Here is an 11,273-nt window from a genome sequence, read left to right as displayed (position 1 = left end):
TTTTCAGACAATACTGGTCCTCATGTCTGCTGGACTTGGGAGGATGGGAGTGGCCCACAGGGTAGGGGCTGAGGCACGCCAGCCATAGGCGAGAGGAGACAGTGAAGACTCTGCGTCTGGCTGCTCTACTCCCTGGCTGGCCCCGTACTGAGATTGCTTGTTGTCTTACATGGTACTTTCTCGTCCCAGTACTTCCACTTTCAGAGCTGCTGGTCTTGGGTCAGACCTGGTCAGACCTCTTTGAACCCCCCCTCCCCGTCTTACACACCTGCTCAGCCGGGCTTCTCTCTTATCGCCCCTTCACGTGGGCGATCTCTAGGATGCTGTCTGAGCCTGGATGGGATTCCCTAGGTGACCTCGTCTGCCGGCCTCCACTAACTCCCGTTAGGCCCGCGAGCTCCTCAGTATCCCCAAACGGATCTTGCGGGTACTGGCGGGTCATGTGATTTCCAGTGCGGGTGGGGGCGGTGGAGGCGCCCAGGAGCAGCCACTGGAGCCCCTGGAGGGGGCGGGGCTCGGGGGCGGTGGGGAGCCGGCGCCCCGCCCCGCCCCGCCCGCCGCGCTGCACTTTCGGCGGGCTCCGCTGGGGGCAGCGTGGAGTTCTGTCCTACAGCCGCGCGCTGTCCGTTCTGGGCTCCTGGCCGGAACCTGGCGCCGGAAATCAGGAAGCGCCCGGCAGCGGGCGTGCGGCGGTCGGGATGGCGGGCCCTGGCTGGGGCCCCCCGCGGCTAGACGGTTTCATTCTCACCGAGCGCCTGGGCAGTGGCACGTACGCCACGGTGTACAAGGCCTACGCCAAGGTGGGTGCGGGGCGCCCCGGGGCTTCTGTGCGAGGCAGGAATTGGGGGCACGAGAACTTTTGAGGGCCTGGCCCCGGTGCCCGCCAGACCCTGAGCAAGCCCAGGCGGGTGCCGGGCCGGGAAACTAGAAAGGGTTAGAGAGGGTGTGAGAGCCGTTAGCGGCCCACGGCCTGCCCCGTCCCAGGCCGACCTTCCGTGGAGGAGGTGGGTGGTGACCGCCACCAATAGGTTTTCAAAACAAACACACATACACACACCCCTGTTGTGTGAAGAGACAGGTGGAGACCTCGATGGAGCCTCGGTGTCAGTGGCTGAAGAACAGGCTCAAAACAGGGAGGATACCTATGGTCTGGGAGGAGTATGGGGCAGGGTTCTAGAAGGCTGGACCCACTTAGGAAGCAGAGTGGGCAGTTTAGAACAGTGAATAACATGCTTTAACAGGGGCACTCCAGAATACAATGAAAGGGATTGTGGAGCAGAGAACACCAGGCTGGTGGGGAAGCCGGGATTCCAGAATCCGGGTGCCTCATTGGTCTGAGAAGGGGCAGCTGGGAAGCCTGGATGCTAGTGTGAGTGGGTAGGCCCTGTGAGGGGGAGAGGGGCAGAGGGAACCAGAGCCCTTCTGGCCACACATAGTCCCTGGTACCCTCAAGGCAGAGCCGTCAAATCTTCCCCACAGAAGGATACTCGTGAGGTGGTAGCCATAAAGTGCGTGGCCAAGAAGAGTCTGAACAAGGCATCTGTGGAAAACCTCCTGACAGAGATTGAGATCCTCAAGGGCATTCGACACCGCCACATCGTACAGCTGAAAGACTTCCAGGTGTGGGCCTGGGATGGGGCCACCCCTAAAGGGGGCTGGAGAAGAGACACTCTCCTCAAGCCTCCTCTCTGCCTTTGACCACAGTGGGACAGTGACAACATCTACCTCATCATGGAGTTCTGTGCAGGAGGTGACCTGTCTCGCTTCATCCATACCCGCAGGATTCTGCCTGAGAAGGTGGCTCGGGTCTTCATGCAGCAGTTGGGTAAAAGCCTCTGACCCCAGCCTGACACCCCTTCCCATGATCTCTGCCCTCTCACACTACCCCTGCCCCAGGCTTAGTGCTCTGACACTCTTAGCAGTCGTCTCCCAGCCCAGCTTGGATTTTTAGGGCCCATCCTTCCTATGTGCCCATCCCTGGCTTAAGGATGCTGTGAGAGAGACGGGGAGGAGCCTGATCTGTGGGGAGTGCAGGCTTCCACACGTGGAATGTAATGCAAAGACCTTATAGAACATACCAAAGACCCAAGTGCTTTGCTAAAGAAGAGAGCAAGGACCTAAAGGGCTGGGGCATCTAGGGAAGCTTCTAGGAGGATGGGAGACTTGTGAAGGGGTACAAGGGAGGAAGGAGGTTACTTGAGGTGGGGGTGGGGAAAATTCTTAGCAGAAGGGGGAGCTGTAAAGCATTTGGTAGACCAGCCAGGTCAGAACTGGGGTTGTGCAGGCTTGAAGAGGCAGATATAAGGCTGGGGAGGTGAGAGGGTGGGGGAGATGGGCTTCTCTGACCTGTCTCTCTGCATGGGTCCTACTCCCCAGCTAGTGCCCTGCAGTTCCTGCATGAACGGAACATCTCTCACCTGGACCTGAAGCCACAGAACATTCTGCTGAGCTCCTTGGAGAAGCCCCACCTTAAACTGGCAGGTATGAGTCTGGAACAAAAGGCATGGAGGTTTGGAGGGTGGCTCTCATGGAGCCCTCTACTGAGTCATCAAACAGTGACAGACTGGGGAGGTCCAGGGATGGGCCCCATCACCAAAAGGTAGGGCCTTTCTCAGGCTACCCAGGCTCGACTCCAGCAGTGTCATGGGCGGGCTCAGGGCTCAGTGTGTGACCAGAGTCAGGTTTCAGAGTGTGACCAGGGTTAGTACTTTATCTGTCACCAAGATTGGGGCTCAAAGTATGACTCAATCTGTGGTGGCGGTGTTGGAGAGTGTGAGGTGGGAAAGCAGTGGTTGTGGCCCCTGATAAAATTTGGAGGAGAACTGACTTGAAACTGGAGGCCAGAGAGGCACCTTAACCTGAAACTGGAGGTCAGAGAGGCCCATTAACCTGAAACTGCACTGGAGCCCAGGGTGAGGCTGTAAAGGCCAGGAGCAGAAGCAGCTGGAATCTGAGCCCTGCTGCCTGGCCTCTTGCCTGCAGACTTTGGCTTTGCACAGCACATGTCCCCCTGGGATGAGAAGCATGTGCTCCGTGGCTCTCCCCTCTACATGGCTCCCGAGATGGTGTGTCAGCGGCAGTACGATGCCCGTGTGGACCTCTGGTCCGTGGGGGTCATCCTGTATGGTGAGAGCGCTGTCCCCTGCCCCCACCTGGAGGCCTGCACTGCAAGGCCTCTCTGGGCCACTCCTGAAGCGTTTTAATGAGAACACTGACTCTCCTGGTCTGGGGCTGCTCCCCAGGAGTGGGCCAGGCCAGGCTTGACCCTATCCCCTCCCAGCCTCCCCTCTGCCTCCCTTCCACAGAAGCCCTCTTCGGGCAGCCCCCCTTTGCCTCCAGGTCGTTCTCGGAGCTGGAAGAGAAGATCCGGAGCAACCGGATTATTGAGGTAGGTCTAGCAGGGCCTCGGCACCTGCTGCGGGGCGGAGAGAGTCAGGGCCCTGAGGTAGGAGACCTCACTGCCACCTGCACAGACTGGGGTGTGGTCTCCAGGCCACCTTCGTGGAGCTGGGGCACACTCTAGCCTGGAAGTCGGCTCCATTCAGTTCCAGGGACCCAGATCAGCCACAACAGGGAGCAAAGCCCGCTGCAGGCCCCCCATGGGGAGAAGGCCAAAGCAGACCTAGGCCCAGCCTTCCCCGAAACATATTCCAGAGAGGGGAAAAGGATCTGGAAACAGGCTTCCATGACAGCTACGGGTTCCAGTGAGGGCGTGGACAGGAGCCTGGGGGAGGAGGCTTGGCTCTCACTGGCTGCGACACTTTGACCCATCACTGTTCTTCCTGGTCTCACTTTCTCTATCTGTCAAATGTGTATCTCTGGGGCGTCCCAGGACAGGGTAGTCCTGACCGGCGCCTGGGGCTGGGGGCCGAGGTGCCGGAGCCCAGTGTGATCTGTACCTCCCCCACCCCCGCAGCTCCCCCTGCGTCCCGCCCTCTCCCAAGACTGCCGGGACCTGCTGCAGCGGCTTCTGGAGCGGGACCCCAGCCGCCGCATCTCCTTCCAGGACTTTTTTGCCCACCCTTGGGTGGACCTGGAGCACATGCCGAGTGGGGAGAGCCTGGCACAAGCAGTGAGCAACCAATGGAGATGGGTGGGCTGAGGGCAGGTTGGGGTTTCATCTACCCCTTTCAGTGGTGACCAGGTGACTTGCCCAGCAGGAGGCAGAGGGTGGGCTCAGGGCATCGCCCCTTGTGGTGAGTATGGGGGGTGGGCATGACTTCTTACCTGTCTGTCCCCCAGACCGCCTTGGTGGTGCAGGCTGTGAAGAAGGACCAGGAGGGGGACGCCGCGGCCGCCTTATCTCTCTACTGCAAGGCTCTGGACTTCTTCGTGCCTGCCCTGCACTGTGAGTGCCAGGCCGGGTGCAGCAGGGGTGGGGTCAGCCATAGCTGCAGTGCCTGGATTCCAGAAGCAGCTCCCCTTCCAGAATTTTGTGGGAGACAAGGCAGAGGGTAAATCTGGAACTTAGTGCTTTGGGGGATTCCGGAGGGTTTGGTGTGGGGCAGCCGTCTCCTCGCTCTAGACTCGTATAAACCCGCACTTTCTGCAGATGAAGTGGACACCCAGCGGAAGGAGGCAATTAAGGCAAAGGTGAATGAGAGTCCCCTGAGGAAATGGGTGCGGGATCCCAGGGCCTCTGGGGATTGGCTCTTAGAGGAACCTCTCTCCCTGGGAAGGGGGTCAGGCCAGCCTCAGTTGACCGCTGACGTTACAGTTTGGGGCGGTCCCTGAGGGAGAACCTGGAGGTGGGTGCTGGCGAGGCAGGCAAGGTGAGAGAGCCCTTCCTCGGCCCCTTGCCCTCCTGCAGGTGGGACAGTACGTGTCCCGGGCTGAGGAGCTCAAGGCCATCGTCTCCTCCTCCAATCGGGCCCTGTTGAGGCAGGGGACCTCTGCCCGAGACCTGCTCAGAGGTAGGCCCCAATCCTGGCTGACCACCAGTTCCCAGCAACTTCCCTCCAGCCTGAGGGGGAGGCAGGTTGGGGTCGGCATCCTGAGATGAGAAAGCAGGCTGCTCCCCTCACCCTGAGCCTTTGCGCCTCGTCCCAGAGATGGCCCGGGACAAGCCGCGCCTCCTAGCTGCCCTGGAAGTGGCTTCAGCTGCCATGGCTAAGGTTTGTAGCCAGGGGGAGGGGTCTGGGCAGGGCAGGGAGGAATCCAAGTCATGCCCCTAAATGACCTGGTGTCCCTGTGGCTGCAGGAGGACGAGGCTGGCGGGGAGCAGGATGCTCTGGCCCTGTACCAGCACGGCCTGGGGGAGCTGCTTCTACTGCTGGCAGGTGAGGCCCCATCACCGTACTCCCCTAAGCCTCTGGCTGCCCTGCCCTCACCACGTGCCCTCCCTCTCTCTGCAGCGGAGCCCCCAGGCCGGAGGCGGGAGCTGCTTCACACTGAGGTGCCCACTGGGGTCGGGAGGCTTGGGGGGCTTCCTCTTCCCCGTTTGCCCCGCTCCCATTTGTGGGGACCTCCTTGGATTCCCTCAGGGTGCTCCAAGTCTGGGAGTTAGACCACATAGACTTGCTAAGTTGGTGGCCCCTCGCACTCTGTCAGGACTTGGGTGCTCAGGTCAGGGCAAGGGGACAGGCAGGATCTGGGAACTCAGCAGCAATCGGGAGGCTTCCTGGAGGAAGGAGCAGATAAGGACTCAGCGGCAAGTTGTTCTAATGAGGCAGAGGGTTCTGGAGAGCATCGGGAGTGAGGAGGAGCTCAATTTGGAGGCCTCTCCTCGCCCCACGTCCATGGGCATGTCTTCCCTTGGCAGGTTCAGAATCTCATGGCTCGAGCTGAATACCTGAAGGAGCAGGTCAAGGTGGGCACATGGGGGCCCACACTGGGATGAAGCTGTATGTGTTCTGTTCCTCTCTGCCTGTGGCTGTCTGTCCCCTGCTCCCCGCTGTGTATGTCTTCCTCTCGTCTCTGTCTGAAGGCCTCTCCATCACTGTCTCTGCCCTTTATGTTCCGCAGATGAGGGAGTCTCATTGGGAAGCTGAGACCCTGGACAAAGAGGGGCTGTCGGAGTCTGTTCGTAGCTGTGAGTCCTGCCCTGGGGTCTGACCCTCCCCGCAAGGAGGGGTGAGAACTGGGGCAGCCCTGGATTCTGCCTCTTTTGCCAGAGACCTGAGACTGACGCTCCCCACTTTCCCCTCCACAGCTTGTACTCTGCAGTGACGCTGCAGGATGATTGGACAGGTCACTGGGAATTGGGGACACGCTCACCCCAGCTGACCCTCAGAATTCTGTGGCCCTCTGCCACCCTGCGGAGCAGGCTTCCTGGATGGGCAACTCTGGGACACCCCACATCCCAGCATCCCCAGCACCACTTGAAAGACTCTTAACCCCCTACCCGCTGTGTGTACTGGGAGCACTGGGGTGGGGAGGACTCTGGGAGAAGAGTGTTTCTTTCACGTGACTTCTGTTATTTGGTGGTTGCTGAGCCCTGAGCCTGTTGATTTCTGTTTTTGCTCTGAGACGATCAGGGAGCCCTCTGCAGGGCACTTGTTCTCTTTCCCCTCCTTGCCAGGAGGCAGCTGTGCCCACCCCTTTCCTTCCTGGGAGCCTTTATTGCAACTTACCTCCCACCTTGCAGTGGAGCAGGGCACTCCAAGACCCCTCAGGGAGCACCCATCCCACCATATGCACTCAGCCCCACAGAACTCACCAGTCTTCCTGGGAGCTGATCCCTGCCCACCCTCTCAATATTTTAAGATAATCCTTCATGCATGAAAATAATATCTTTTGTAGAGGTGAGGCAAATGTGAGAAATCCCATGCCTTGTTCTTGCCCTGGCCTGGGGGGTACAAGGGGAGGGGTCCTCAGTCATTCCTCCCACCTTCATCCCTCTGTGGGGAATGCCCCTACTGGCCTCGGAGCTGGTCCTGGCCTGGGATGGGGAGGCATGGGGGCTGCCTGGCCTTTCAGGCTCCAGGGGACCCAGTGATCCAGGAGACTTGATTCTAGGTCTGACACTGCTGCTACTCCAGTGTGTGACCCCGGGCAAGCTCCTTCCCCTTTCTGGGCCTGGGTCTCCCCATCTCTCCAATGGGACTGCTACTATCTCCTCAACCGCCTACATGGGCTTTCAGGAGAACAAAGTGACTTTAATCTGGAAAGAATATATACACCTAGAGTTATTTAGGGGTTTCTTTTCTAAAAAGTCAGAGAGGGTGTTAGTGATTTCTAACCCTTCTGCCCTGAAATGCCTCCTTGGGGCAGGAGTTGTCTGCCTTCCCTATAGGAAGCTGGGTGTAAAGAATGTAATTCATTGTTTTTCTATTAAATTATTTTCTAAACTTGTTCTTCTCTTCTTGACCTGGGAAAAGCTGGAGGTAGCCCCTATTCACAGGCTGGGACGAGAGGAGCCCCAGGAAAAGCTGGGTGACATGAGGGAGGGCTGGGGAGGCCCCAGGGTGGGCGAGTGAGAGCCACATCTGCCTCTTGCCCTTAGCCCCTGGGAGATCTGGGAGAGTCAGGTGGACCAGCCACCAGTCCTCCCACCACCCAGGAGACCAGCACGGCCTGGGAGCCCAGGCAAGGCCCTTCCTCTCTGCATGTGGAGGAGGGCTCAATGGCAAGAGTGCAGTCCTGTTACCCTCTGTGCTCTGCACTGCACACTCCCTCACCCCAGTCGCTACCCGCTCTTACCCTGGGCCAGTGAGTGGGCAGTGAGCTAGATCGGGGAAAGGGCATCCTCTAGGGTGTCCTGTGTTCATGCTCAGCTCCCCAGACCCCCCAAGTTGGGGTGGTTTCCAGCAGCCCTCACCCCAGCCACTGATGGGGTCTTGGCCTGAATGGCACTCAGGAGCATCTTTGGGGACTTAGGGGAAGGGGAGCTCACCCCCTGGACAGCCACCAAGGCTGCTCAGCCTTCTGTGCAGACCTTAAAGGGCTGCTGTACAGGGAAGGAAAGGTTAGGAGGGACCTAATTTCCCTGAAGCCTGGCTGTTGGGAGGCAGTGTAGAGCAGTGACCCAGAGGGCAGGAGGCATAGCTAAAATTCTGGCCTTGCCATTTGGCCCTGAAGCTTGGGACCCACTGATTAGCCTGTTTCTCAGTAAAATGAGGATGAAGATAAATGCCCCGTGGGAATGTTAAGGATTAAATGAGTCACCGTATGTGAGCCCGGCACACAGAATTCAATAAATGTTATTTTCAGATGGGGAACGGGCTGGACGAAAAAGCCTCAGTGAGTAAAATGAGGGGAAGGAAGGAGGAGAATGAATGGACCCAGCTGGGTGGGTGAGTGGAGAAGAATGGGTGGGAGGGAGAGTGGGAGGGAGGAGGACAGGGTTTGTGAAAGACTAATTGAATAGAAGGATGATGGGATGAAAGGTTGGCCCCTCAGACCCCAGTTGTTTGTTTGTGATGTCTGCATTGGCTGGCTGAGAACAGGGGCCTGGTATTATGATACATGTGGATGTGGAGAGGAGTGGGCCCCCATGGGGGCACTGGGTACAGGAAAGGCCTGGGAGGCTGAGGCAGGTGGAGGAGGCCCTGGGGAAGGGCCCTTCCTGGGCAAGACATTTAGATGTGTCTAAGCCACCTGCCAAGGAGGGAGGCAGCCCAGCCAGAGGAGGTGGGGCTCCCTAGGGCTTTCTCTGAATGACAGAGGCCTATGGGAAATATGCTAATCTGCTTTTTTAATAATATGGTTTTTCTCCTAGGAGTGAGAGTTGTTTCTGTCTCTCACCTTTAAAACCTTGAAAGTGCCCAAGTAATGTTTGTGATGTATCTATGGTTCTTGACTACCAGTTAGAACTAGGTCTGTAAAAAAAAAAAAAAAAAGTGCCCAAGGCAGGGCAGGCCTCCTCCACCCCCTGCTGCCCACTGCCCCCTCCAGCATCTGGGCGCTTACTCTGCCCTGTCCTCCTACCTCCACTAAGTCCCCCAAGCCCAGCCAGCGTTGGGCCCTTCTCCCAAAGGACCAACCCTGGGAGAAGAGCAGGGGAAGGAAGCGGGAGACGGGGGAGGCCAGCAGAGCCTGGGGACCCCTCAGCCTGCCCTCCATGCCCATCTCTGCCTGAGCCCCAGAGCCAGCTCCTGCCCCAGAGCCTCCACTACTCACCCCCCACCCCGATTCCAGGGACGTGCAGACAGGTCAGAGCTGCTCAGGGTTCTCAGGCTGTGAGGAAGGAACCTGCCGCTCCCTAACCCCAGGCCCCAGCCAGCCCACTGTGTGAGGGTTCAGTGAGTGCTCACCCCCCAGCCTCCCCATGGCCCACATTCCTGCCTCTTTTGCTCTTGGTCCTGAAAACCACTGAGGGGAAAGGGGTCTGTCCAATCCCATTAGGCAGAAGGCCCCGGAGGGTGGAGTGCTGACGTGAGCCTTGCTGCTGACGCTGCCAAGGAGGCCCATGCCCGCCCCCCACACACAGCCTGGGGCCGGGACTTGGTCTCCTCCAGCTCCAGGAAGATCAGGAGGGGTTTTTGTCCAGTGACTACCCCGGGGGGCAGCCTAGGAGCAGCTCAGAGGCCCAGACCCCTTCCCCTGGGATGCTCAAGAGAGAAGGCCCAGCGTGACAGCCTGAGCAGCAGTGCCCAGCTCCTGGGCCTGCGTCCTTCCCTGCCTCCACCCTCCTAACTCCTCGTCCTCTCTCCTCCACCTGTCCCTCCCCACATTACCTATTGCACAGGTTTTATGTTCCTTGTTCTTATTTTACAAAGGAGGCCTAACAGAAGCTTTGCCCTTGAAACCAAACCCTCAGCTCTTCCACCTGTAAATCTTGGCTGGCTTCTCCACAGGCTGGTGTCAAGTGGGGGCACCAGGGTCAGCCTGTAGCACCTTGTTCCTCTCAGGCCCCTGGGATGGCCTGCTTGTGGACCCTCCTGGTTGGTCTCCTGGATACCCCCCACACACACACACACCAGTGAGCAGGATGAGAGGATGAGATTTGGACTCTTCACTTTTTTTTAAAGAATGGGTCACCATTTATTGATATGGTCCGTCATGTGCCAAGGGCTTTACGAATGGTCACCTTTTGAAACAGGTATTATTATTGGGTGGGGTGGGGCTCTTAATTTCACAGGGGGGAAAACAGGTTCAGAGAAGGAAAGGGACCTGCTCAAAGTCACACAGCAGTGCCTGGGCTGGAACACAGTTGCCCTGCCTTCTTTTTGTTACACCTTCCATTTCCAAGGTGTGGAGGGGGATATAGGCACAGGTGCCAGAGACAGCTGTGGTTGAGCCTCAGCCCCTCCTACAGTCTCAGGTAGTGACCCAGCCTTCCTGAGGTGCCGCCCATCCAGATGGCTGCCACAGCCTCCTCAAAGCCCAGAGTTATTTCATCGGGCCACAGGCTGAACCTGGTGCTCAGTCAGTGCGGGGACCCCGCCCCAGCCCAGGGCCCTGAGAGGGCAGAGCTTGAATATCCCATAGGAGCTGGCACTCCTGTGAAGCTGTGGGTGGGAGGGAGAGGACACCCCTCCAAGGGCAGGATTAGGGGCCTGTGAAACCCAAGACTCCTGGAGGTCAGTAAGAAGTGGGAGAATAGGCAGGTCATCTGGAATTTTTATTTTTCACTGAGCTGAGAGAGGAAATCCAGCTATGGAATCCAGAGAGAGTTCTACAGGAACAGAACAGAAATTGGCTGGGCCCTGGGCCCAGAGAAGGCCCGGAGCCACCTGGGCTGCTGTTCAGTGCCAGCTTCATCCTTGGCACTAGGCCCCTCACAGCATCACTCAGCTTCTGAGAGCCAGAGCCCACGGTGGCAGCCGCTTAAGGCTGTGGCTGCAGCTGCTGCCCTACCCAACGAGGGCTGTGGGGTTGACTCTCAGGGGCCGGGGAGGCCAAGCTAGAAAGTCTTAGAAATCACCCAGTCCATTCCCATGTTACAGATGATGAAATAAGGCCCAGAAAGGGCACTGGGTTTTAAGGAGAATAAATGTGGAGACTTGAACTCAGGCCTCCTGACTGCTGAGGGTGTCTGCCTCAAGCCCCTCTCTAAGCGCATCTGAATGTCGGTGTCTAGAGGAGCTAGGCACCCAGGGGAGCTGGCCTGTGTTTGTGTTTGCGTGGGCCAGGATGCATCTGCGGCATATCCCTCTGCACATGCCAGGGTCTCTGTGTCCCTCTGTGTGTCCCTCTATGTGTGCTTCCATGTTCAGGAACTTGGGGCCATGGCCAGAGAGGGTCGGGCCTATTCTTACAATCTTGGGAGGCCTTCCCAGGCTGAGTAGGGAGGGTGGGTCCTGAGGGGTAGGGTGAGGAATGGAGACTTGGGTCCCATGGGAGAGGGAGAAAGCAGAAGGCAGATTGGAGCCATGGATGAGAAGGGTCCT

The 11,273-nt window shown here is 58.4% G+C and overlaps 1 protein-coding gene across 2 annotated transcripts; it reads left to right on the top strand.

Moving 5' to 3' along the window:
* The first annotated feature begins 668 nt into the window (after nucleotides 1-668).
* On the top strand, nucleotides 669-7,241 carry ULK3 (unc-51 like kinase 3). 2 transcript variants are annotated; one of them, XM_082647991.1, is made up of 16 exons: nucleotides 669-800; nucleotides 1,480-1,620; nucleotides 1,705-1,825; nucleotides 2,377-2,481; nucleotides 2,983-3,126; nucleotides 3,306-3,388; nucleotides 3,917-4,072; nucleotides 4,243-4,348; nucleotides 4,553-4,593; nucleotides 4,811-4,913; nucleotides 5,050-5,114; nucleotides 5,201-5,279; nucleotides 5,355-5,395; nucleotides 5,762-5,809; nucleotides 5,965-6,031; nucleotides 6,152-7,241. In XM_082647991.1, exons 1-16 carry the CDS (start codon nucleotides 699-701, stop codon nucleotides 6,166-6,168), a joined length of 1,419 nt encoding a protein of 472 aa, XP_082504117.1. In that variant the 5' UTR covers nucleotides 669-698; the 3' UTR covers nucleotides 6,169-7,241. The 2 variants fall into 2 exon arrangements, with proteins under 2 accessions (XP_082504117.1, XP_082504116.1); XM_082647990.1 differs by having other exon boundaries at nucleotides 5,201-5,395.
* Nucleotides 7,242-11,273: the final 4,032 nt, after the last annotated feature.

Source organism: Grampus griseus (genome assembly GCF_964374135.1).
Source record: "Grampus griseus genome assembly, chromosome: 2".
NCBI lineage: Eukaryota > Metazoa > Chordata > Mammalia > Artiodactyla > Delphinidae > Grampus > Grampus griseus.
This window is presented reverse-complemented; position numbering and strand designations above follow the sequence as displayed.